Source organism: Synchiropus splendidus, chromosome 7 (assembly GCF_027744825.2).
Source record: "Synchiropus splendidus isolate RoL2022-P1 chromosome 7, RoL_Sspl_1.0, whole genome shotgun sequence".
In the NCBI taxonomy this organism is placed as follows: Eukaryota; Metazoa; Chordata; class Actinopteri; order Syngnathiformes; family Callionymidae; genus Synchiropus; species Synchiropus splendidus.
This window is the reverse complement of record NC_071340.1, coordinates 5,405,209-5,433,027: the sequence shown is the minus strand read 5'-3', so window position 1 is coordinate 5,433,027 and position 27,819 is coordinate 5,405,209. Positions and strand designations below refer to the sequence as shown.

At 41.6% G+C, this 27,819-nt stretch overlaps 1 protein-coding gene across 1 annotated transcript; it reads left to right on the top strand.

Moving 5' to 3' along the window:
• LOC128762643 (metal transporter CNNM4-like) lies at positions 1 to 26,713 on the top strand. Its single transcript, XM_053871042.1, has 7 exons — positions 1 to 1,424; positions 8,865 to 9,008; positions 9,099 to 9,233; positions 10,320 to 10,489; positions 18,132 to 18,228; positions 23,779 to 23,957; positions 24,120 to 26,713. The coding sequence occupies exons 1-7, from the start codon at positions 11 to 13 to the stop codon at positions 24,351 to 24,353; spliced, it is 2,373 nt and encodes a 790-aa protein (XP_053727017.1). The 5' UTR covers positions 1 to 10; the 3' UTR covers positions 24,354 to 26,713.
• The last annotated feature ends 1,106 nt before the right edge of the window (positions 26,714 to 27,819 follow it).

The following is a 27,819-nucleotide window of genomic DNA, read 5'->3' as shown; positions in this document are numbered from 1 at the left end:
CGAAACAAATATGGCGGTTGACAGGAGTGGAGGAAGACTCTCGATAACTTTACTCGTTTTGTCGTGGGTCGTGGCCGTCCAGACTAACAAGACGTCCGTCGCTCTCACGGGAGGGACCACTCGGATACTCGGCATGAAGGTGGAGAGGAGCGACACGCCGGCAGAGATCACAGAAAAGGGTGTTATTCAGGTGACCGAAGGTAGCAACATCCTCATCAGGTTTTACGGGCTCCACTTGTTGCCCATTAGCTCGGAGCTCATCAGGTTTGCGGAACTCTACTCCAGCGACACGGAGGACGATGACCACGGAGCTGTCGTGGTGCAACTTAACAGGACTTGTCCCGAGCACACGAAGGATTTAGTGGTTAAGGGGGTGATGGAGGTTAGCAACTTCCAGACCTCAGGAGTGGTGAACGTGACGGTCAAGCAGCTGAGGAAGAGTGAAGTCGTGAAGGTGTTCGGTTTGTGCGTCCGGGACACGCAGGTGGACGAGGAGCAGTGGCACCTGTTGGACGAGAAAGACGGCAGACTGCGTGTTGTGGAGGTGAAGAAGTCTCTGCTGCCCATCTGGCTGCAGATCATACTCATCTCCTTCTTGCTGGTGCTATCAGGGATGTTCAGTGGACTCAATTTGGGTCTGATGGCTCTGGACCCCATGGAGCTGCGCATTGTGCAGAGCTGTGGCACCGAGAAAGAGAAGAAGTACGCCAGAAAGATCGAACCCATCCGCAGAAAGGGAAACTACCTGTTGTGTTCGCTGCTCCTAGGCAACGTCCTGGTCAACACCACCTTGACCATCCTCCTGGACGACCTCACAAATTCTGGGATTGGAGCTGTGGTTGCATCCACAGTCGGGATTGTCATATTTGGTGAAATTGTCCCCCAGGCATTATGTTCAAGACACGGTTTGGCAGTTGGTGCAAACACCATCATGGTCACCAAGCTGTTCATGCTGTTGACGTTTCCTCTCTCCTGGCCCATCAGCAAAATTCTAGACTGTGTTCTTGGCCAGGAGATCGGCACTGTCTACAACCGGGAGAAGTTAGTCGAAATGCTGAAAGTTACAGAACCCTACAATGACTTGGTTAAAGAAGAGCTCAATATGATCCAGGGTGCTCTAGAGCTTCGGACGAAGACGGTGGAGGATGTAATGACGTCCCTCAACAACTGCTTCATGATTCATAGCGATGCTGTCTTAGACTTCAACACCATGTCTGAGATCATGGAGAGTGGGTACACCAGGATACCTGTCTACGAGGGTGAGCGGTCCAACATTGTGGACATCCTGTTTGTCAAAGATTTAGCCTTCGTCGATCCGGACGACTGCACCACCCTCAAGACCGTTACAAAGTTCTACAACCATCCAGTGCACTTTGTATTTCATGATACCAAGCTGGACTCCATGCTGGCGGAATTCAAGAAAGGTTAGTGACGATTTCTCCTCTCACTTGGCTTGCTATCATGTCGCAGCAGTTGTTGAGATATGTTATACATACTATGGAAGAGGCGGTTTAACGGCACAAACCTTTCAGTCAAATATACATTTTTGACATCTGCATGACCACACGATCACACTTCCATTTCGGGTTTTAATTCTACAATTTCAGTGATCAACATAACACATGAATTTTTTCTATTTTTTTTAAAATACTCAATCGATGACACCAGCAGTCAACTGTTACTTAATTAAAATTAAGTAAAGTGATTTATTTAAATTGCCGGACCAGCTACCAGCTGATAATTTCACATAGAAAAGTACCTTATTTTCTGTCATTACACATACAAAATCTACAAAAATAATATCGTGCTTATGTAAAGAAGTGCATGATTATGGCCAAAATTATAATCAGGTCTATTTTGTTGTTATGTTATGTCACACTTTATAATCACAGTTATTATTATTAGTTATTAGGGCCTGTTAAAGTTTTTTGGTTCACACCTCTGGGCCGTGAGACACACAGTTTTTGTTTTACTTGCCATGTATGGTGGCAGTAATATATCTTGGCGCTGATCACATGGTTTCATGTCATTTCACAAGGTTTTGGTTTGTTTACATCTGTGGTTATTGAACACAAATGAAATCAGTAATTCTGAAATCCAAAATCAGTAATCACAGTAATAAATCAGTCCTGTTCCTTGAATGGGCCCCGGACCCATTTGTTCTGTAAATGGAGGACCACGGGATCATAAAGGTTAAGAACCCCTGATATAAGGTATTACAACAATTTCTATTGCGTTACTTGGAACTTAGCTGCATATTGCATCTCAAAAAATGTGTTAAATGGTTCCAGCACTCAATAGTATGTAGCCGTGACAGATAATAGAGAATTAAATAGCAATCTTTGCATCCTGCTTTTAAACTAAATCTCATGCTCCTTCTCCCACTCCAGTTTTCCATTTACCCACTATTTGTACCTGTATTTAGTGTAACATTTAAAAAAAAAAAGTTTCTCTTCAGTGTTTTTGTTCAAGTGGTCCCTGAAGTGATTTTTCTTCTTACATTGCATTCTGTTTGCATCTAGTGATCCATGCCTACTTGCGATATCTGACTTAAAACGCAACAAGTGTGCAATGATTGTCATAAGATTTTCAATAATTCCTATAAATATATCATAAGTATATATTATTTGTATAGATTGAGTTCCTTCTTCCATTCTTTGTCATCTTTATTCTCTCTTTGATTCCTGTTAAGTTGTCATTGTTTGGTCAGTATAACCCAGGTTTCCACCACGAGTGGACTCGCAGCGAAACTGACCTGAGATTTCTGTTGGGCGACATGTTCTGCAGGAAGTGTACACTGGGTGAAGTTGCTGCAGTCCACCATACATAAATTGTTACCTGGCAACCGGTTCTGCCTGACGCCACAATGGCTATATACTGTAGAAGAGGGCTCAATCCTCCAGTCACACCAGAAATACAAGAAGGTACTGCAGTTGCAGGGTTTAATTTAAGATTTTCTAGCCCAGCTGCACCATATAAATTTATATAAATTCATTTACGTACAGATTACTTAAATTATGATAAGTGTCAAGAACAGAGTACTGACATCTGCATAAAGATCACAGAGCTAAACAAGACAGAGATGTACAAATATATGTGGAAAAAACTAATCTTCTCTGGTAGAAGTGCCAAAAACAGCCAAAACAGAAAATGTTATCAACAGTAATGTACTCAGTCAGATAAAAAACGGTGAATGATCGTTGGTTGTGCGTATATGTCTGTGCCCTGTAAGCTGTTTCTATCTGCTGGCCACTTAATGGTGGATAATACTTACATCCCCCACTTTCTATAAACAAGGGGTGAGCTCTCTTGCTAACAGTGGCAGATCTGTGCACAGCTGCTTTGCCACGTCCCTCATGCTAATTGGTGTGATGCTGCAAAGACACCTGCAGACCTGCAGTCACTGACAGTGAGCCAGTGAGCCTCATTTGCGTGACAGCTGACAGCCCTGTAAAATCCAATGATGCATCTGACACAGCGTCTTTTTATCTATGAATAATAATAACTTAATTTTTCATGCACGCATGAAAATACAAAATATATTTACTATATATTTACACACTGACATTTACATCAAAACCTTTTGTAGTCAAATAAAAAAGGCCCTTGCATGTGCAGCATTGCAGGTCAATGGTTGAGTAACACCATTTGGTCTTCTCTTTTTTTTTTCCCTAGATCACATGATTTTTGTTCTTGTACTTGTATTTTACCAGTGTGAAACAGGAAACTGTTCAGTCTCACTTTAGATTTGGGAACACAGATTAACTGTTAATGAATAATTACTTGATTGTTTATGGTTAATACTAATTACTAATTATGGTGTGTATTATGTTCAGTATGATCCTTCTGTGACTATCCCAGGGTAAAATTTTGTCTGAACAGGACATTAATCAATGCTCCATAATGATGAATTACGGTTAATATGTTGCAAAAACACATAAGAATAAGTAGTTTATTTAGGTAACAAATGTTCCCTAATGTAAAGTGTGACCAACTGTTCTCAAACTGTTCTTAAAAGGGACTTCAAGAAGAAACTCAGGATTTACACATTATTTCATTTTATCAATGACCACATTAACCGGAAGAAGGACAAAGTGTACAGTGATTCTGTGGAGGCAGACTTGTAGCTAGGATTTTGAAACAGGGCACTGTTAGCTCCCGACACAGTCAACGTACAACTGCGGCATGGTTTTCAGCATCAGAACTTCCGAGGAGCAGACGCCGTGGTCTGAATCACAACATCAGTGACAGCTGTTGTTTCAAAAACCAATGATTATTTGGAATTAGATAAATGCATAAGAACAATCGCTCGTGCTCAGCCTGAGACAGTGGTGATGAAATCAAGCGCTCCTTCTCATTAATCACACTGTAAAGATGAGTGCTCAAAGTGCAAGTTTTATAATCAAAGGAGTGACCTCTTCTCTTTCGATCACATGAAAAAAGACTGAAAATGCATGGAATTTGAAATTACAGCCTACATCATCATCACCTACAAAACCTTAGCTCAAAATATTGTCTCCTGTCTCCACTGTCCTCTAAAACCCAGCTGTACAGATTGGTGTGTCGAGAGAGAAACCTATAACCTGAGGATTTTGAAACTGGGTGTCCAAAGCCACACCTCCAGTCCATAACCCCGCCCTCACTCCCCTCCCAAGACACCAGGTCATCGAGTGACAAGTTGCTTTGAAAGAAACTATAAACATCTATTTGTACAAAAAGTAACTTTAAGTCAAATAACTCAGTCGTTGTTGCCAAAGTTACATTTTTGGAATAGCAAGCAGCTCGAATAAACTGAATGAAAGAATGTTCGATGCAACCTTTCTGTTAGTGTTATGATTTTTGACTGATAAAGCATTCATAAATGATACACTTGTTCAGTTGTTCATGTTTTATATTTATTAGAAGCACCTACAAAATAAAAATAAACAGTGGTGTTTAATCAAATACAACCTTTAGAGCTAGACTTTTATAGTTGAGCATCAACAGGTTTAAGTAATAAAAAAAGCAGGATTTTTTTTTAACCCCTCAAATAAATAAAACCAAAATGGAAAGAAGCCAACTGAGACCCAAAGTGAAGTTTTGACATTTTTTAATGAAGAGGTGACAACAAAAACTCTAGTTTTTAATCATGAGAAGTTAGTCTCTCTCCTATCTGCAGCTGTCCTCACCCGATCCATCTCTTAATATGTTCGGCAGGATGCGTGACTTTAGTTCCGTGAGCTGTGGATGCATTACTCTCATTTCATTATGCTTCTTTTGGATTTTTCCGTTCAAAAGACGTTGATAATGGCCATGATTATGTCCACCTCCCCCTGGTGCATTATGTTTCGACGTTTGATTTCATCTTTAATGAAGAGATCATTATTCTGAAGGCATGGTGGCTCACATTTAAGCAGTGGAGCTGTGCCACAATTTTTGCGGAAACCCTGAAATAGCAGACCGACTGCAGCCCTAAAATGGTCCGTTTGCCATTATCCTCTTGCTTGCAGTTTTGTTTGATGCTACGGGGTGCAGCAAGTGGACACACATCTGATCCGTCTGCCATCATAAATGTGTTGCGCTTCTTCTTGTGAAGTAAATGAAAACTGCGAGGGAGTTTTTGTTTATTTTTGCAAAACATATAAGTCTTGTTTTTGTTTGTCAGCTACAAATCACATCAGTGTTCTTATGACTTTGGTGCCATCTTGTCTTCGCTATTGGAAAAAGGGTCCTTGATGAACGTATTTTGTTTTGTTTCGACTAAATAAAAACTCAATTTTAAACTAAATGAGCTGTGTGTTTTGCCACAACAGTTAAAATTTGAGACACTGTTGCCAATATCCAGGACAATGTAAAGATTATTGGGGACAGTTGTGTCAAATGTAGCTAACTGCAAACCCTTCTGACCTGATTTGGCTAAGAAAGTAGACTGAGAGCTGAGTGACAACATTAATTTGAAGAAAATGGCAGCGTTTCAGTGATTCAACAACTTGTCATCTCTCTATAATTTCACCTCCATTTACTTTACTGTTGCCAATGAAACAAACACAAGTGCACACTTTTGTACAATTTTGCATATTTGAAGTTAACTTCATGGTAAATATGTCTTTGCCACCTTATGATTCATCTGAAATATGACCTCATGTGTTTGGTATTCACCTACTCAGCTGAGGGCACCATAACAAACAAAAGGGTTTTATGGGGATCTTTAAAAGCCGCTGGGGCATTCTGTGGAGTAGTCAGATGGCGTCTAGGTCTTGTGAGGTCTTTTGAGTACAGATGACAGGTTAGAGAAGGGAATATTTGATGGTTGACCTGAGAAATAGTCCTTTAATCTGCTGCTGTAACCGTTTTGTCTACTTCATTTGGTTCTTAATGCTCCATGATGTGATAATGTGGCAGTACTTCAATTGTATTCCTCACACCTTTGTATTGACATTTGTCAGCGTGGTGGAAGTACAAATACAAAGCAGTGGTCTTCGTGAGTGTGAAAGGAGCACTCAGTAACATTTGATGCATCACAATCCCCCTGCTGGACAGTCAGGAATGAAGATCTCAATTCCCCCTCACCACAAACAGTAGTGCTCTTGCAAATTTGCACATTTTTGTCTCATCCCAATGTTTTGCTCATAGCAGCGGGTGTCAGTAATGCTTCTATGTGACCAGCCGGCTGCGTTTGTCCATGAGTGGTATGCGGTTGGAATTCCTTTCTCACACAGAAATATTTAGCCCTCTCGTCTTTTTTGTTAGCGGTGTATCACCACGCACACTGGTGATGGATGTCAGGTGTCACACTGGGAATATGTGTGTACTATAATCATTACACACAAATGCACTTGGCAAATTCTGTCTCCAGCTAACTTTCATTCCTCTTCTCTTGAGGCTCTGTGTGGTGCCTAGTGCCCCCTCCTCTATAACACTGCACTGGTGAGCACTGCACAGTGGCAAACTACACAAACATGTCTCCTGCGTGGAACTTTTATATGCTGTGTGATGTCCAGTTTGCAACCTGAACCTCTTTTACTTGGAGCCCCGCTGTGTGCGACAAGGGATGTATGTTCCACTTGCGATTCCTTGCCAGATCTCTGCTAGTGTACGTTTTCATTTAAATAAATGTTTTTCTGTTCTTTTTTTTTTTTTTTTTTTTTTTGGTTGAATAGGAACGTACTTGTTTTTGCAAGTGCGAATGACCTTGTTTGTGGACAATTATTATTCACAATGCTGTCATCAATTGATCAATGTTAAAAAAAAGTACCATGGCAGTGAAAGAGAAAAATGAAATCTGTACATATGTGTACGTGGGACCTGTGGGGTTATTGCTGTGAGGGCCTGGTGTTTTGGCTGTTACCTGTTTTCATACTGGAACCATGTTGCACTTTATTTTAGGTGAAAGAAGGTACAGCAGTGTCTAAAGAATGGGCTATATTCTTGCACAAGCTTGGGTTAGTCTTGATTGATCCATCTATGTGTTTAAGAACCTGTTGCTCAGTAGTTTGTGTCACCCGGCTGTGTGTTTCACGACAAATAGAGCTTGTGTGACAAGGCTGGCATTTTTCAAAAACACTGTCACAGAGCTGTGCGTGATTGCTGCAGTCCCGATCAGACAACCTGCAGCTTGTGCCGGCTTGTTTGTAGGCGCTGGAGGAGAGGATAAAGCCTCATGGGACTCCAGTTAATACAGCTTATATGACCCCTGCAGTGCTGCTTCCTCGAAATATTGATTAATATTAAGTTCCACCTGGCAGTCCTTGAACCTCTCCTATTTTGGTTTGCCTTGTTTTTTTGCTTTGCTTTTTTGCTTTGATTTGTTGCACCTCTGTGCATAACTTTTTTTTTTTTTTACATTTTAGGTACACCTAGACATAGTGTTTCTCTGTGTCAGCTTTCAATGTCATAAGGACACTTCTTTTATTGCCCTAGCTCAAGTTGACCCTTTGCTTCATTGACTAAAAATGAGTCCACAGTAATCAATGATTAATAATATGCAGATTACATGGCACAAGTGTTTGCTTAATTTAATCCAATATAATAACATGAAATGCCCTCCCTCCCAGAGGCCATGGTATAGTTCGCACCCTGCTTGGCTCTTGGCTCTGGAGGAGATAAAATCTGTATCAGGAGGTGATGTAGACTTTGCTCAGAACTACCCACTTCCATTGTGCCTATATGATTTACAAGATCTGTGAGGCGCTGAACAAGTGTTGAATGCAGTGTGAATCATTTCGACTCCAGTGGCGTTAGAAAACGCGTGACAAAAAAAACCTACGGATAAAAGACCAATAAAATTACTTATACCAGTTTTTGGGCGTGGATTTTTATTCCTTAATTCCTTCACTGAATATTTAATATTTTCTCCATTCTGTACCTCACATGTGTTCAACATTCAATGATGACAGCGACCTGTGCAGGAGCTCACAAATTGTCAAATTGATAAGTTACAGAAAAGAGTGCAGGGGCACACCTGCGCTGGTTTTATTGACTGTCACCCCTCCCCTTAGGTAATGAGGCTAATAGAAAGGGTCATCTGTCGGACTATTCTCACCAACAAGTTCAGGGTTAGGGTTAGGGTTCACGCCCAGTGGCTGGAAGGTTGCCTGTTAGTCACACATGGAGGTAGTTCATTGCCTTCAAAGGTTATCTGTCAAGGTCTGGGGTCAGGCCGCCAATGATGTGTGTGTTGTCCTCCATGATCTTGTATTCTACCATCCCTGTTATTAATGTGCGCATTGTGTGTGTTCTGTATGATGTGTCAGTACCTTAGCAAAAGTGAATCAACATTCAGTATCTCTCCGCCATAGGGAAAACATGATTTTACGACATTAGTAAACAGTTGTTCAGAAGGGGAACTTACTCTTACAATGTTAATTTGCTCTATCTTGTTTTAGGGAAATCCCACTTGGCCATTGTGCAGATGGTGAACAGCGAGGGTGAGGGAGACCCTTTCTATGAAGTGGTGGGTCTCGTTACTCTGGAGGATGTGATCGAAGAAATCATCAAGTCAGAGATTCTGGACGAGTCTGACCTTTACAGTGAGTAGGACAATCATTGTCAGACTTACAATTCACAATGTTAGTTTCATGACACCGCTTCATGTCTCCACTTGTGTCGTGGGTCCACAGCTGACAACCGCACCCGGAAGAAGGTGGCTCACAACAAGAACAAGAGAGATTTCTCTGCTTTTAAACATGAGAGTGAATCAAAGGTCAAAGTTTCTCCTCAGCTGCTGCTCGCTGCTCATCGATTCCTGGCCACAGGTGGGGAATGCACAAGAATATCATCTGAATTCAGTTGTTTATTAACAAATGGCATACATCACTAGTCAAATTTGTGGCCACATGGCCAAAGCCAGCCTTTCAAGTTATCTTATGTGGCCCCCGTGAACATTAGACATCCAGGAAAAACTATTGTGTTGCTCGAGTTGAAATTCTTGGACCGACACTAGAGGACCAAACACATTTTTGTAAAATAAAAATATTATAATCAATCAGCCTATGGTACGATGACTATCATGTACCTTCAGCAACTATTTACAGTATGATTACAGTGATAACGTATTGTGCATCTGTAAATGTGTCATGTAGCAACGGCACTCACGTTAGCATTGCGTTCTCTTCTCCTTGACATGTGGCCTTTAGTCTGCCCCGTTACAAACAAATGTGTTGAAATAAGTCTGGTTAGTGTGTAGGCTGACACACCCAAACTGCTAGCACTAGCATGACATCGCACTTTCTGAAAGCCTGTGTCAGGACATGTCCTGTATATTATTTTAACAATGTCCCTTTCTCTGGACTGTTATTGAGGCTGGGTTCTCAAAGTTACAACTTCTCTGATGATCTTGGAAGTGGATGTTTAATAACCTGGTTAAAGTTTAACTACAGTCACAATCTCGACTGAGCTTGTTGACATTTTTTCTTGATGCCGTGTTTGTTAGGGTTTGTTTGTCTTTGAGTTGATTGATGCAGTTGAACATACACGCCTCGCCCCTCACTTTGCTGGCTCTTTTGTTCCCTGCCTAGGTGGAGACCTTGAATGTTAAGGCGGTCCATTTGCACCCATCAGGCATCAACTTATACAGTGTATCGCTTTGTAGTTGATGGACTCACTTCCATAGAAAAATTAATAATTGAATTCCTGCAAACCCTGACCGGTCATACCTCAATCCAAATTCATTTATTTCATTAAAACTTTTTTCAGAGATCTCTTTATTTCTAAGCTGAAAACAGTAATTCCATTAAATGTTTGCCTCCATAATGTTGGATAATTAACCAACATTTGATGACCTCTCTTGACAATGCTGTGTCTTTCTATGTCCTTTAAAATAAAGATTTTGTCTTGTGCAGAGGTGAGCCTGTTTAGTCCATCTCTGATCTCAGACAAGATCCTGCTGCGGATTCTGCGTCATCATGATGTGATCCAAGAGATCAAGTTCCTCGAAAACGACAAGCGCTCACCACATCACTACGTCTACCAGCGGGGCAAGCCGGTGGATTTCTTCGTTCTTATCCTGCAGGTATGACATCATCTCTGTCATCTCACTAACATCACAATTTATAATTGTGGCTCAACTTGGTCTGAGGTGGAATCTGGCTCTGAGAAATCCCATAAAATGTATTATAAAGTGGCACCTCACCTTGTGGAACATGTGACCTTGTGGGTAAATGAAGGAAGCCATCAAGCATGCTTCTCATGTATTTAATGAGTCTGATAGCGCGTTTCAGAAAAACACTGGTGGATTAATAGTGTTTATGTATACGCTAGTGGATTCTGGGTTTTAAGATGAGCATCATTTTGCTTATATTTGCATCTAAGATGTATTCATATAATATTATTCTATAATATAGACTTGACGGATACCAAATCATCCTTGAACTATGTTTATAGTTATAGATTAGCATGTAGCGATTGAGAGGTACTTGCTAGCCTACATGTCTAGATGTCAATTGCCTTTGTGATGTATTTTTTTAAATGGTAGCACCCTGTACATGAGGGCTCCATGATTTGTCTAATCGCAATCACAATGCCACGCTGTGCGATTATATTTTTGCATGCTGTGCCTTCACTCAGCTTATTGCATGTCACAGTTCCGCACAAGCTGTTGGCAAACCTGAAGTATTCCAGTCTTGCACAGGTTTCTACGTGGCAACACGCTCCTTCTGACGTGGAGTTGCGCTGGATACGGAGTCACACTGCATATATAGTTTCTGGGGCATCGAGGGCTTAGTTGCCTGAGGCAAAAATCTCACCCCATGCGGATCACTACCAGATATGAGGTGCAGCTCTTCGGGTGGGATCAAATCTGTGACCAAAACCTGGGTTGTCTGTGTTCACATCTCTGACTTTTGAGCATGACAGACTTTGTCTCGAATCCCTAGTGTTAAATCAATTTAAGAAACTCCAGTTTAATAATTGGATGGATGTCGCCCTCATCTCAGCGCCTCGTCATCTTTACCTGTCAGGTGCGCTCTTCAATTGATGTGAGGGATCTTTCTGGTACTAAAGCTTCATTCAGACGTGAATGCTTGAACAGATTGCAAAATATGCTTAGCATTGACATTTGCAGATTCTGAAATGTGTTGACACGGCAAATTAGGGTGATGTTTTGTGTTGCAGACTCAGAAAGAACGAACAATCACTCTTCTTGCAACATATTTCTATGTGGAGACAGAGATCGGGTATTGACTTTGACATGCTATGTGTTTGAATCAACTCTCCTCATGAAAAGATCAGACACAGATTAAAAACAATGGCACAAGCCATGACACAAATCAAGCATCTTATGTCACATAACAACGATCTTTTACATTTTCCATTATAAATGCCTCTTAACATAATGGTTTAAGTGCCATCAGTGATTCTATGTACTCCACTAAACTCTTTAGACCATAGATCAACTACTTGTCGACACAGAAATTGGTGATTTAGACAGGCGCATCTTTGAATCAGCTGTCGAGCAACTTCTTTCCTTGTCTTTCTATGGCCACCCAGCAGCCAAAACTACCACACGTGACACCTATTATGTCACCACATGTGACATAATAGGAGGAAGTCGTGGGGCAGACTCAGGACATGCTGCAGACATCAAGTCTCACTTGTCCTAAATGAGTTTTCTGAGGAGATCCCAACCACAACATGACCTCAGAGTGTTGGACTGATTGATTCAATGAAATCATGGCCAAATTAATGCACTGGTTTACTTGACACGTTTTCATTTCTGTGAATGGAGTAGTTCAGGTTCCTCCACAGGCCTCATTTATAAAAATATTCTTAGGAAAGCATAGTATGGTTAACGTATGCTGGTAACACAGGCTCAGAGGGTGTTTAGAAAGTGGCCTTTGCATGTTGTTACATGCTGTGTACCTAGCGTTTATAAATGAGACCCAAGAGCTTCATGTTCAATAGTACTAGTTTGAAAGACTTGATCCACAACTTCTATCCTGTTCTTCCATCCATCCATCGTCGTCCGCTTATCCGTTTCCGGGTCGCGGGGGCAGCAGCTTCAGGAGGTCACGCCAAACGCCCTTCTCCCGAGCGACATCCACCAGCTCCGACTGGGGGATCCCGAGACGCTCCCAGGCCAGTGTAGAGATATAATCTCTCCACCTGGTCCTGGGTCGACCCCTCGGTCTCCTCCCAGCTGGACGTGTCTGGAACACCTCCAAAGGGAGGCGTCCAATGGGCATCCTGATGAGATGTCCGAACCACCTCAACTGACTCCTCTCAATGTGGAGAAGCAGCGGCTCTACTCCGAGCCTCTCCCGAGTGGCAGAACTTCTCACCCTATCTCTAAGGGAGACGCCTGCCACCCTTCGGAGAAAACCCATTTCAGCCGCTTGTATCCGGGACCTTGCTCTCTCGGTCATGACCCAATGCTCATGTCCATAGGTGAGGGTCAGGACGAAGATTGATCGGTATATAGAGAGCTTTGCCTTCTGGCTCAGCTCTCTCTTATGGACAACAGTGCAGTAAAGGGATTGCAATACCGCCCCTGCTGCCCCAATTTGCCGACCAATCTCCAAATCCCTAATCCCCTCACATGAGAACAACACCCCGAGATACTTAAACTTCTCCACTTGAGGCAAGATCTCAGTCCCTACCCGGAATCCATCTGTTTCCGGTTGAGAACCATGGTCTCGGACTTAGAGGTGCTGATCCTCATCCCAGCCGCTTCACACTCAGACGCAAACCGATCCGATGATGAAGCCATCAGAACCAAATCATCTGCAAAGAGCAGAAACTGGATCATCAGGCCACCAAACTGCAAACCCTCCTCACCAGAGCTGCGCCTCAAAATCCTGTCCATGTAGACCAAGAACAGGATTGGGGACAAAGCACAACCCTGACGAAGACCAACCCTCACTGGGAATACATCGGACTTGATTCCAAGTATACGAACACAACTCCCCCCCCCGGGAATACAAAGACTGAACAGCCCTCAGTAGAGAACAACTGACCCCATACTCTCGAAGCACCTCCCACAACCAATCCCTGGGCACCCGGTCATACGCCTTCTCCAAGTCTACAAAGCACATGTAGACGGGTTGGTCATACTCCCAGGAACCCTCAAGAACAGTCGTGGAAGAAGCCTTATTGAATACGAGTTCATCGTTTTTCATGATCCAAATCATCAATCCAAATCAATGCATTGTCTGACTAGCCTCCTCACTGCTGTTCAATGCGGATGAGTGCTAGTCCGGCCGTCTCAGAAGGATGGTCACCATCCCCATGAGGATTTTCAAACCTTTGTTCATGGACTCAGTGCTTCTTCCTCTGACTCATCTGTTGCTCTGTCGTCTTGATTGGGTATGACATGAGGGGTGTCGGTGTTCTGAGGTTTCAGACAGCTGTGACCTTGGACAGGACAAGACAGGAATATGAATTTTGTTAATCAACCCCACTGGGAGTTGAAAAGGGTGGACACTTTATTGTTGGTCATATGTTGTGAAAATGCTCAAGGGTGGGGAAACCCTGTGTCAATGTCTTGCCAGTTTACACTGATCGAATTCTCACACTTTGGTTATGTCACTTTCCACAAACAGTCATCAGTATCCATCCCTGTAATCCGGAGATCCGGTAATCCCCAGCCCTGTGTATTCCCAGGAAGCCGGGTGTCGAGGACCCCACACATGGCAAATGGCATTTTATCATCTGCAGTCGGTTAGAGTGGCAGACTCTTCACATCTGCCACCTTTTGGTTGCGCAGAATGTTCCAGGAAGGAGCACAGGAACGCATTCAAACAAAACGTCTCAGAATTTCTTTGTGGTTGATCATGTTCCTCTTGTGTTAATACTATGAAAAAATGGGAGTCTTACCTACAGATAACACACTTGCATTTGTTTAGTTGGTTACCACATACAGTACGTGGAGGTTTTACTCGACTGTTTAAATGACACGTCATTTAAATATTCCCATAAAATTCAGTATCATAGTGTGAATATAGTGCAAGTCTTGCCTGTTTTGACGATGACCGCTTGCGATGTCACTGTTCAGGAATGAAGTGAATAGTCCTGTTTATATTGTTTATTTATTGTTGAGTTGTTTTACATGTCTTCACTCAATAGCTTTCATGTGCATGATGAATGGAAATACTCATGGACTGTGTTTCTGTGCGTGCGTCATAAATACACAATTTCTGACAACAACCATTTACAGGACTCAGCCACTCTGGTTATGACACATTGACATGAACCGCTGCATTGTTTAAGGTTATGAGGTTAAAGTTTGTTTCTGTTACTTGAAGCTGAGAAGTTAATGATTGTCTTAAATTTTTTGAACAATTTAAGCTGTTTATTTTATTTATTTAGATAAATCGGATGGTGCCGCTGTGACTTCCACCTTTAATCTGATAAGTGAGCCACAAATGACTTTAAAGATATTTCTGAGTAGTAGTAGATAATTTATGAGACTTACATCGTAAACTCCCCTGTTTAGTCATAAACTGGAACTTTGCTCAGGGTCCACCGACAGATGAGCTACAACTTAAAAACACTTCTGTTTCCTGCTTTATAGTGACTAACATGTTGTCCAACGAGTAAACAAAGTAAAATAGTAAAACACCCTTGTAGGGATCCTCTGCACCAGAGGGAGTTCTAAAGGCGGGAATTAATATTTATATTGAGGTCTGAGTTTTTCTAAACATCATCCCAAGATTGTAATTGTTTTACAATAAACACTTTTGTCCGTTCCATTTCAACATAAATATTTGTGCTGCAACATTTTCACAGTCAATAGCCAACACAGGAGTTGTGTTAATAAACATTCCATCTTCAGAGGTGCTGGTGAGTCTCACCAGTGTTTCCATCCATGTTCCTGTTTAGCTACAGCTGTTAATACTGATCTTCATCTATCATTTCCCATCAGCTACAACAAGTGGTTGTACCACCTTCACCTATCATCAACATCCTCTAGTCACACCTTCATGTCCTGCTCTATCCACGAATCTACTGGTTTCGGCGACAGCGTTTAGCTTATTCACAAAATCTTCAACTTCTCTTCAGTGACGTGCTGTAGACAGCATGGTGATAGCATGCACTCTAGTGAGAAACCGGTCAATGTCAGTCAATGTGAAAAACTGAAATAAGTAACTTAAATCATGTGCTGATCACTGATCTGAGCCAAGTCAGACAATTGTCTCTAAACATTGATCTTGACTGTCACATGTTTAATCGAATAATCTAAAGATGCAAGCACTAGTCGACTGTAAACCCTTCAGGTGCCATTGTTGCAATATGCAAAATGCTGCAAAATTGCAACAGGCAATATGACGGCATTTAAACAAGCTAAGCTGCATATATGGAAAGCAATATAGTTACTGCTATAGTTACACTTGCTGATGGTGACCCCTCTAACTTCAATCTGAGCAATGTTTGTGGACCTCAGGTGAAGGTGTTAGTGATGCAGCAATAGTGAAAGTGACGCAGCTTCTGCTTTTAGTGACAGCACGTCCGTTCAAGGTCCGTGTTGGAGGCGTCACCAAAACAAAACACTGCTTAGTGGGAATGTACAAAAACAAAAATGTGGAAATAGTGGTAGATGGAATTAAAGCTATATGATAAATATAACATCAAAGTGGGCTGCCGAACATTCCTTTCTTACCATGAACATTTGTAGCAGATGCAAGTTAGGAGAAGTAGATTACGTCGCTCGTAAGATAGAAACTGTAGTAAACAACTGCAAGATATGATTGTGAAAACTATCACTTTAGACATAGTCGGAGGACTAAACTACCTCCATGTATCTGTGCGCAGGTTTAAGGTTTCCCATAGTGCTTTGTAATTAAAGGTCCCCTGTTTATATGTTGTTGCTTGGGAACACAGCTATTGCTGACCAGTGCTGCACCTCATGGCAGTGCCCTCTAATGTTCAGTAGAGGTACTCTGATGTCACAGTCGTCTCTACCGTGCCTGCGCACTTCTTCATCTCTGTCCATCACTCAGGTGATGGATATCTCTGTCTCTAATCTACTGGGGACATAACCATATTGCTCATGACCATATTGGCCAGATGGCCACAAGGTCATGGCTGATTGGGGTCAATGATGTGATGACATCTCAAAAATCTGGTTTACTATTCTCTACCAAATTCTGTTCAGTGGACCAGTGTTGTGTGCGACCTATTATGACAACTGTCATGTCAACTACAACTGTGGTTTTCACCTGCGGGCTAGTTTAACCTCATATCTGGCTAAACAGGTTTGGGTGTTGAAGAGTCACCCTCCAATGTCCTCTCCTTGTTTTTTTCACATTCACCCCTACCCTTCCTCCTCCCTTCTGAACATGATCCAACCATGCTATGATGTGGATCCACATGGAGCAGAAAGTATTCCTTATGTGGAGTGTGAGGACTAGATTACTGTCAAACTTGCTGACGGACTCAAGCTGCTGATTTTAAGCCCCAAGATGAGGGTCACATTAGTTTGTGTCAGTCACACAGGATTGTGAAAGTCTAAGGTGGTGACAGGATTAAAGAGCCATATTTCAGATTGATTTTACAAATCACGGTAAGTGAGTAAGCTGAAGTGCGAACAAATTACGTTCCCCTTTCTTTCTGCTTCGGCTCATTTCACCAGCAACCATATATTCAATAAGGTGGCAGCGAAGCGTAATGACTTGTTTGCCCTCTTTGTTTGCTTTCTCTTGTATTTCACCACCTGTTCTGTTTCCATAAGTAAAAGAGGCTTAGCTGTTGTTGCCTTTCCAGAACTGTGTCTGGCACAGAACCCTCCCCCACTCCACCTTCTCCATCCTCACTCCTGCTGCCTTTAACCCTTACTCTAATAGCGGTGGCATGACAGGACACGCACAGTGATGTTTCCTTTGACAATACTTCCACCTACAGGACAAGTGCATGCATTTAGGGCAGGCGTGAACTCACCAAAAAATGCATATTAGTCCATCCATCATCTTATCCAGGCCTAGGGTGTTGCAGCGCCATCTCATTTAAGAGGATCAGACATTATACTTCTACCATGTTCTCTTTCATGTTCCATAAAAGTGAGTAGATGTGGATCATGGTCGGCCTGGATGTCTCCTTTGTCGTCAGAGGGGAGAGATCCAGAGACATTTCCTTCCTCTCACAGTGAAGAAGTATCAACCTTTCTTAACCTGTGACACTTATGGTCAGTTTACTTGAGTGGTCTTGTCTTTGGGTCTCTACCAACTGGATACAGGCGCCAAGAAGTCATTGTCTGCTTTTTCTTGAGCCCAAGGTGATCTTCCAGGTATGACAGGAATTAATGCCAGACTGAAGCAGGGTGATCGTTGGAGGTTTGTGATAACATTAAGATTGAATATTTTGATGCCAACCATTGGCCAACCTTGTCTCTACCATCATGTCCACTGGATGCATATTCGTTGCATTTCAGCTGTGTGTCCAACCTTGACAGGCCAGTTTCCACTAGATGCATCTCTGGTGCGTAAGTAGAGAATTTTTCCTCAAACCCACTCAGTGTATATCAGTAAAATCTAATGTTCCCAGTAAGCAGTCATGCCATCTTGTGTCAGGAGAGGGCAGCACTGTATAGGAATGGTGCTAGGGTCAGGTTTTAGTTGTTTTGAGTTAATGCTGTGGTGGTCGCCTTCTTATCTTTCTGTGTTACTGAGACCTCTCCGTTTATGTCTTCTGCATGATAAATCTAAAATGTTTCTCATCTCCAGGGCCGGGTGGAGGTAGAAGCTGGCAACGAGAATATGAAGTTCGAGACAGGTCCTTTCTCATTCTATGGTGTCATGGCACTCAGTGCCCCCACACTGGGTAAGTTTACGACTTTCTCAGTGTGTGTCTTCTTCTTTTTCTTCTTCTTCTTCTTCACCCCCTGCTCTCTTCTGTTTTGCCTCTCCAAGTGAGGTTGTACTCTGTCAACTTACAATGGACAGAGGGTGAAAATATGTGTGTTCTATTGAGTTATTTGTGTACTACGGCATCTGCCCAAATAGACATTCTGTTTAGTGAGGTTATAGTGCTTACGTCTTTTCCTGAGTACGCCGTTAGTGGAAATCCACCTCTCCAGGTGAGCTCAAGTCTGAGGAAAAGGACCTGTTGTGGGGGTGTCCAGCGACAGAATCCACGGTGTGAAAGCCTCCTAATGTCGACACTTTTCGACACATTTTCTTGAAAACCACGCTGCAGTTACAGTTACACTTCCGGTGAAAATTTTAAGTGGGGCTGCGGTGGGATTGAACCTGGGACCGGGGTTTGATCCTGCTGCAAAACCCACCCATTGTTTCTGCAGCAAGGACCATTTCAATTTCCTCAACTCCCCCCGGTCATTATCTTCATTCATCGTTTCCCTGAAGTACTCCTTACATCTTTCTCTCACATTTTCTTCAACTCATAACACATTTCCATCCCTGTCTACGTGCTATGTGATGATTAAATCGTTGATTACAGGGGTCCAGTTTCAACACTGATCAATGATCAAAAATGAAGTCGGCTAAGTTCTGACTAAGGTTCTGCCTCCCCACTGCTGCATCACTTGGCGCGTGTCCCACGTGCCTCAGGCAAATAATTGATTTTCTGAACATTCAAATGAATGAGACAGAAATAAAATAAAATAAAATATCAATGTGTATACGTGATAAAAATATTATGCAAAAAGTAGACTGTGGCAAAAGAAATAAACAGCATGAAGATAAAGGGAGAGGCTTCAAAATGACAATTTGGTTCAGATCTGTGGTAATGTCTTTGCCTTGCATGCAGTCATCTCATCAAGAAGTGGACGTTGTACTGTATCTGTCTCCCACTGTCTCTGTTCTCTGCATCACCTCCTTCTTCTCTCCTCTCAGTGACTGCTCCTCGCCCTCGTCACCTCCCCTTTAAGAGGTTGTCTCTGTTCTCTCGGTTGCCAGGTAACCGTCAGCATGTCTGGCCTGTTTAACACCAATGAGTTGGCTGCTCAAGTATACAGTTGGTTATTTTATTTTATTTTTTTAATCGTCAAACTCATGACATGATGAGGAAAAAATTTAATACATATAAGCTTCATATTTGCATGGAATTACTAATGCTTACTTGGGTTTAAAGGTGCAAGTTTTCTTAGTTTTGATACTTCTTTTGTTTTATATCATTTAGCCTTTTCCATCTTTGCTCAATTCCAAAATAATGGAAAACAGCAATGGCATTGTTCAGGTGATTGTCAGGGTCGACATTCGGAGTTGGGTTCATTGTTCTTCTTTCTCACTAAGTGGAGCCTTAGGGGGGGCCACTCACATAAATGATAATCTTTTTGTCCTGATTTTGCTCCTCCCGACCAAGGACGGTAAACGCCTCTAATAATATTATCGTATAAAAAAATCCTTGTTGAGAGTGTGTTTAGCGTGAATTTGTCCTGATAAATCGACTCAGGACAAGTTCATGTGACTAATCCACGTATTAATTTATCTCTAAACACAATGTCAATGTCACAATATTTGTTGCCTGAAAACATCACTGTTCATGCCACGGAGTGTTGTCCGTCCTGATTCAGCCTCGCCCCTGGTACAAGGACACGCCCCCAACACCATTTCTGAGACATCAGCTTTTAATTCTTAGAGGTTAGAATTTGTAAATAGATTTTGAAACAACACAAGTTTATTCATTTCCTTTCGTACTGAAAATTTTATTTTCACATTATGTGGATACTCGAGAAGGAAACAAGGAAGCAAAAGGTGGAGAGGTCATACATTTATTGAATTGATTTAAAAAATACTTTCAATCATTACAACCAATTTGCAACTGTCCTCTCCTGCAGCCTCATTTACAGACAGTGCGTGTAAACAAAAGAGTGCTTCCGCTACCTCGGGCACATCACATAAACTTGCTGTGAGAATTTGTGAAAGTGAGTCATGAGTGAAATGCTTAGATGCTGCCCATTTCACAGAACATATGAAAAGTATTTATTTTAAAAAACAAAGAAATCGACAATACCAGTTTTTTTCCAAAACAAGTAGTGTACGACTATTTGCATTTGAGTACTCACTGATATTGAGTACTTGCGCAATTACACACAAAGTTTCTTCCTTTTTTTTTTTTCACATATATCATTATTTGAACAAAATTCCTCTGTATGTTTTTCTAGTACATGGATGACAGTCACGTTTCACTGCAGTCCAAACACAAATTTTACAAAATTGTCATAAACTGACTTTCAAAAACTGCTCATTGCCATAAAATGGCCCCGGTTTTGTGTTATCAGTGGCCGTTCTATGAGTACGATTATGAGTACTCAAGTTGGTACGGTATCAGACCGATATGGGTGTCGGTGCAATCCCTACAAAGAATTTAAATTGTGGCACATTATAGTGAAACTAATTCCTTCAACAAATCAATCAGACAGTCAGTTCAGCATGACATGGCAACAAAACAAGCGTTCCTGTGATGTTGCAAAGCTCCGTTGTCGAGCCTCATGGGCACAGAGCATGGGTCACTGTGATCTGTGCCCCTCTGGAGGTGATGCAGTGCACATACTGTAAATGACATGAGTGGTATAGAAGGAAACATTTTGGTTTACCTGCATGTTTCTGTAGTGTTTCATTGACATCTGTCAGGACATTTTTGATCACTTTTCATCCCCTCACTCACGTCATGGAAGGGATCCACATTGATGAAACACATACTGTGCCTTAGCATCCGGGCTCTAAAGTGAAATATCGTTTGACTTTCGATGTAAATTCGCGATATTCACAATAATGTGAATTATTATTATTTATCGCTTTCTGTCCACACCACAAACATGATATTCATCTCTTGGGTTTCAGACAAATGAAAATCCAAGATTTCGAAGATCCTTTATGATGTGTGTGCCCCCATTTAGCCAAGTTCAGATACAAATGTCTTTTGTTTCATGAGGTTCGTCCTGTTCCTTCTTGTGTCTTACAAACACCTACAGCCATTGATAACACACTTGGCATGTCTAGGTAAAACTGTTTCCTATGACTCACTGCGGCCCCCTACTGGACGACTCACCCCAAACGGTAACAATCCACTACGTTGTCTGGAGTATGTTTTGTGTGTGTATGTGTATGTGTGTGTGCATTGCCCAATAGGTTGTGGAGTCATGGAAGTTTTGTTCATCTTAGGCAATGGTGGAAAGGTACTAACAGTGAGTTGGACGCTCATAACTAGCTAGGGATGTGTTTACACAGTGCTGGTGTCACACTTATTGAAAACTGCATTTATACGGAGCTGGCACCAAGGGTCACCTAAGGCAGCAATTAGTGATGACGTCCTACACATGGTCATTATATGGCGGTGTATCTTGGGGCCCTAGGGGGTCACTAAAGTGGAACACACTGAGCATGCGCCAGGTCGCCAGTGTCTCGTAGTGGTTACTGTAAAATGTATTTGCAATGCCATTACGCCATTACACACAAAGTTACATTGAGTTTTTTTTTTTTTCAATATATATATAATTATTTGAACCAAAATCCTCGGTCACATCTTTCACTGCAGTACAGACACAAATTTTACAATTGTCATATTCACATTCAAAAAAATGCGCACTGCCATAAAATGGTATCGGTTTCGTGGTAACAGTGGCCATTCTATGAGTACGATTACGAGTACTCACGCCGGTACAGTATTGGACCGATATTGGTATCGGTCCAATACATATCATCGATATCTATCATTACATGCTGCAGTCAGTGCACTTTTAACTATTCCTTTGATTGTGTGTGGAGATTTGGTTGAGAGGCGTTTGTTCCATATATTCAAGGTATCTCTGAAAGCAGCACTGTTGTTTCTCTTCTCGCGCTACTATTCAAAGTAGGAAATAGCAACTAAAAGTCAGCTGTGGAGTACAAGGAAAGCAAGCAGTTCTTTATATCTTGTTTTTTTTCATGTCGTTATTTGCTGATGCAGTGATTAAGCCTGAAATTTTGTCTTGTTTCAGTTCTTTTTTGTATTTGAATTGCATGCTCGTCATGATGAAGCCCATATGGAGATGACACTTTACTCACTAACATTACTTTGCTGTGAGTCTGTGGAAAGAAAAGAAAAACGCAAGAATGTTTTCTGCATGATACTTTTCATAAATTGGGCAAGAGTGAGGAGCCAAATCGAATTCCACACCATACGTTCTTCCATGCTTGGGTCCCAAGTTCTTAAATCATAGAATTTGAAATTACCGTTGACCAAATTCAAATGGATCATCGTGCAATACATTTGTATTGGTACTGATTTCATGAACATAAAATATAAGCCATTACTATTTATTTTGAATAATTTGTAGAATTCTGTGTGAATTTTTGTTTATCACACTACTTGTATTGTTTTGGCTGGTTTAGTTTTGTGTTTGAGGCACTTAACATAAACAAGTCAGAAATCTATGAAGGAGTGCAACAGTGAAGATGGCATGGCATCTTGTTGAAGTTGTGATGATGTGGACATCATTGGATTTGTTTTGTCAGACAAATGACCGCTACGGCATAAGCTATTTCCTTATTGGTATTATCGTATTAGTATCATATTAAATACAAGTTATTTTATGCCCATCATAGACGGTTTATTCACATTTGCAGTTAAAGTTCAGGCTAGTTATTATTTGTCAGCATCATTTACAAGGAAATCAATTGAGAAACTGAGTGGTGGTGCAACACAACTAGGTTGGATAGCTTATCAATGTCAATGTCAAGGTGCTGTTAAACACTTTCTCACTTCCAATGTGTCAAAAGTGACTTTCTACACATTTGTATTAAGTGTTAACCAATTGAAGCACACAATGCACAGTCAGTGGCATATCCGGACACCGTGGGTTGACTGAGGTCAGGCTTGACCATGGGATGCCAGTCCTTTCACTATGTGTACTATCGTGCATTACGTACATACATAAAGCACCTCAAACAGCTGCGTGTTTGAGTCACGGTGAATTCTACGGCACCATCAGTGAGGGACAGCAGGAGAGCCACATAAGGTACTATTTATGCCAAGTGACATCTGAAGTGATATAGTGAAGAGCTCTTCCGATCGTTGGTTGACCCAGGTGTAAACATCGGTTACAAAAGTCACTTCCAGGCATGAAAATCCTTCATCTTTTGGCAAAATTACCTTTCATGTAGATCTCTCTCTCAAATGATCTGCTCACGCCTGACTCTGTTTGTAGTCGATCAGTGGTCAGCTCTGTGTTTGACTTTGGTTTTCTGGCAATCTCATCAGAGTCGCCGATTTCTGCTCTAGTTTTAATGCATCTTCTACGTCCAGTAGCATGTGCAGCTGTGAGTGCTGATGTATTTTTCACCTCATGGTCGTAGACCAGTGGGCCAGCCGTTGAGGATGTTTTGACTTTCTCACGTCCACTGACAGGTCATGTGTGCCCCATGTTTTCAGAGTTCCGATCTCCGTCCCACCTCAGCGGGTTGAATCGCACTGCCTCCCTGAGTGGAGCAGACCGGACAGAGTCCCTGTCAATCAGTGGCAGCAACAGCCAGCTCAACAGTATCATCCCCATGCAGCAGTACACACCGGACTTCTATGTTCGTGCGCTGACCGACCTGCAGTTTGTTAAGGTGAGGGGAAAAGATCTTTTACTCGTTCTCTTCTTATGCTTATTCTTAACCCAGGCCCGGCTTGTCTGCTTACTCATTACATGCATTACGCTCAGTACGTGTGGCATGCTAGCATTGCACTAACCTTCACGTGTAAGTGAAAGGGCTCCATCTCTCCCACAGATCACACGGTCCCAGTATCACAATGCTCTGATGGCATCCCGCCTGGACAGCACACCCCAGTCCCCGGAGAGCTCCCACAGTCACACACAACTGGACCTCACTCCAGGCACTGCCGTCATGAAGCCAAACACGGAGTCCTCGACAGACAATGGACCCGACGAGACCACGTTCCTCCTCCTCAATGAGCAGAACTCCTCACACAACCACCACAGCTCGCTGGAGAACAGCATTTGACCTCCAACCAACCCCCCTTTCTTGCACACCTGCACTACTACTCTGGGACGTTTCCAAGGGTCGAGGGTGTGTGTCATTCTGAGAAATGCATGCACTCATATGCCAAAGTGAACTGTGGGAACTCTCTCCTTCCATTTTTCATGAAGACTTGCAACAACTCCTTGATCATTGTAGGTCATTTTTATTTGTGTGATGGTTTGTGTTTCCTCCTCTTGATTCCTAAGTATAATCAGATTTAGAGGTGTCGCTCGACAGACCCCTCTAAGCAAGAGACTCAGGGAGACTGTGCCCTCTCCTTAAATTATGGTCCAAAATCATGTAGTGATTTGTCAAACACCTCTTTACCTTGTCACAGGGTCTAAAAACACACACTGCTCAATAGTTGGTATCAACTGACCAGGCGTCGTAATCATGTTTTGAACTTGTGTGTGCACTTTTGTTCAACTTGTTAGCCAGCAACTTCTGGATAGCAAGCTCTTTGCTAACATGGGCACAGCTAGTTACAGCAACAGCTCTGCTAAGCTTTACAAACACTGTCACATTGTCCACCATTGAAGCTTTAGTCACTTTTCTTTGGGTCACTACTGTGGTAAAAATGACTTTTTTATGAGTCATTTTTACTAATTTGCTAACTTGATTTCAGTGATAGCACATTGCAATGACAACCAAAGAAGTTAATTCGCTGGTGTTGGCCTTTTCATGTTTCCACCTCTTCCAACTTTGACTGAGACTTACGAGTGCTAACACTATCGTGTTGATGTTGCAGCATTTTGTTGATTCTAGCTTGAAGCTTGTTGCTGAGCGTCATGAGTCAGTCAGTCGTTGATCAATCTCCATTCTTTCCAAAATTATTGCTGTAATTTCTGTAGTGCAGTCGCTCACACACACACACAAAGTTTGAAACAAAGAACAATATGTTTGTGGTTGAGGTTTGGATTTTTCTTGCATAATTGTACATGCGTGAGCGAGGGATGTGATTATCTTCGGAAGCATTCAAAATATTGAAAGGGAGATCCAGCAATGTTGCATCACTGTGATGACAATCAGCAAAATGCCTTTGTCAGAGTGTTCGACCAAATAAGCTGTTAACCAAACCCTAGCGGAACAGGAACCAGGAGTGGAAATCTTCGACACTCCCTGTCACGACAACCAAACCTGTTTCACTTGTGCTCAAATGTTTCTTTAAAGACTGTTGTGTTGTGTTGTGTTGTGGTGGGCTTGAGTCGGCAACATCAAGTAACCAAATCTGTCCTTGTGACTGCTAAAACACCAACGTTTGGTTGTATAGAGGTTCCGAGCTTTATTGTTGCAAAAATGCAGTGACACTTGACAGTTCCCGGCACATTGTTCTCAGAAAATAAGCCGACCCATATTTCTGCGTCTGAACGATATGTCAACAAATTTACACAAACCCAAAGTACCCAAATGCACGCCAGACTCTTAAAACACAAATAAATCCACACATTCATTGATCTACAGACGTTACCTTAAACTGCTGGTGAGTGTATGTCTCAATGAGGAATCCACTGATGCTGAATGAGATCCACCTAGTCATGAAGGCAACACTGTCAGAACAATTAATAAGTAATAAATGAAGAATGTTTTAAAACTAGTGGAGATAAATTAGCAATTTTGTAGTTATATTAACTGCTCATGTAACTTGCAAGATGTGATTAATTGGAGTAAAAAATTCTTTTTATCAATAATTCTATCCATGTTTAATCACTGTAACATTATACATTTGCTTAAGGAACGGTATCATGTGATAAGAACAGTTAATTATTGTCATTCCCAAAATAAATTTGGATTTTAAAGGTAATGATTTTTTTTTATTATTATTTTAGTTAATGGCTCTCCGTACAAATGCAGATTTTGCGCTATTTCATTTTATAGGTAGTGTCGCAGCAGTTAAATGTTGGAATAGCACACTGTTTTGTTCAGACTCCAATTGTAGTTGCTTCAATTCCTGGTTCTACGGTTTGTCATTTTGCCCGACCTAATAAAAAGTGCACTTTAACTAGGAAAGATAGCGTTTACACCAGCTGTTCTCCAAAATTTTACAAAAAGTTTTTGATGCTGCTTTCATGGTACTCCGCTTGTATTTTGTTCCGCTGCCACTCATATTCTGAGCGCCCCCCCGTGTGCGTGCATGAGCCAGTGAGTTTTACTGTACCTGCAGAAAGACGTTGATTTTTATTTTATTATTTTTAAATTCAATCGTTGGATCGTGATGGAGTGTGATTTGGGAAGTTGCCACAGAAATGAGAAGAAAATAGACTGTGGTACTTTTTCCTTGTTCAAGCAGAAACAAGTTGTATATATTGGTTTTTTTTTTAATTCCGTCTCAATGAGTTTTGACGATGAAGACAATGAATTAATAAATGAGATATTCTCTACTGACTGTGTGATGCTGGCACTTGCGATACTTTAGCATTATAGCTGCTCAGGTTTCATTTATTTGTTTATGATTCTTTTAAATTCCTTTCTTCACCTTGGAACTGGGCCAAGTTACCTCCCTTTAGCATTTAGCATTGACGGAATGAAATACATTTTGGTTGCAAAGAAAGAAAAAAAACAGAGCAAATGTAAATGTTAACATCTTAAAAATTGAAAAATAGATATAGATAATTGAACAGAAAAAAATGATTACCTAACCGACTTCCTGTCAGTCACCCAGCAGATTAAGGTGTGACAAGGAAGTTAGACTCTCTCAGTCTGACGTCACATTCTGCTGGAATTTCCACTCTTTCACTGGGAATTTCCCCCCCAACCGGCTTCCGGCAAGATCAGAAAGCACTTTTTCTGACAGTAGATAATTCAACCATCTTTTTATTTTCCTCAGTCAATGTGAGCCACACAGCCCATGAAGGATGTCTGAGGAGAAACACGTGTTTTCACCAACGATTGACAAAGATGGACCTACGCATGCAGCACCAGATAGCATGAAGAAAAAGTAAAAAAGAAAAAGAAAGTCCTAATATTTTTAAAAACTCAACTTCATAAAGAAAGAATCTGATAAATTATCCATCTGGAAAAAAGAAAAGAAAAGGAAATCTGTCACCATTCTGGAAGACAAAAATAAGCAAGAAAAAAAATGATAATCTGATTTTTGTAAATACATTAACCTCCATATACAAAAAATCCTTGCCTTGTTGACGGAAATCCACTGTGAATTAAAGTGACATCTAAAAGAAGAACAGAAATTGTGTAAAATGAGTGGCGTCCCAGATTCTCTGTGAGGGGAGTTTGAAGAATGTTTTCACCACTGACCAGCGCTATTATCACTGTCGTCATCATCACTTCCTGAGAGGAAGTCAGTGGCGCAACAGTGCCAGACAGATTTTTTTTTTTACGTCTTGAAAATCTCCCAAAATTGGAAACAAAAGAAAAAAGACTTGATTGCAAGCGGTTCAATGACACATGTGGAATTTTCTACCTTGGAAACAACAAGTGTTTGGGCCACTTA

Excerpts from the sequence above, each read along its gene's own strand:
- LOC128762643 (XM_053871042.1), top strand. The coding sequence starts at position 11 with ATGGCGGTTGACAGGAGTGGAGGAAGACTCTCGATAACTTTACTCGTT. Across the intron at positions 1,425-8,864 it reads GCTGGCGGAATTCAAGAAAG|GGAAATCCCACTTGGCCATT; the intron begins GTTAGTGACGAT and ends ATCTTGTTTTAG. Across the intron at positions 23,958-24,119 it reads CCGACCTGCAGTTTGTTAAG|ATCACACGGTCCCAGTATCA; the intron begins GTGAGGGGAAAA and ends TCTCTCCCACAG.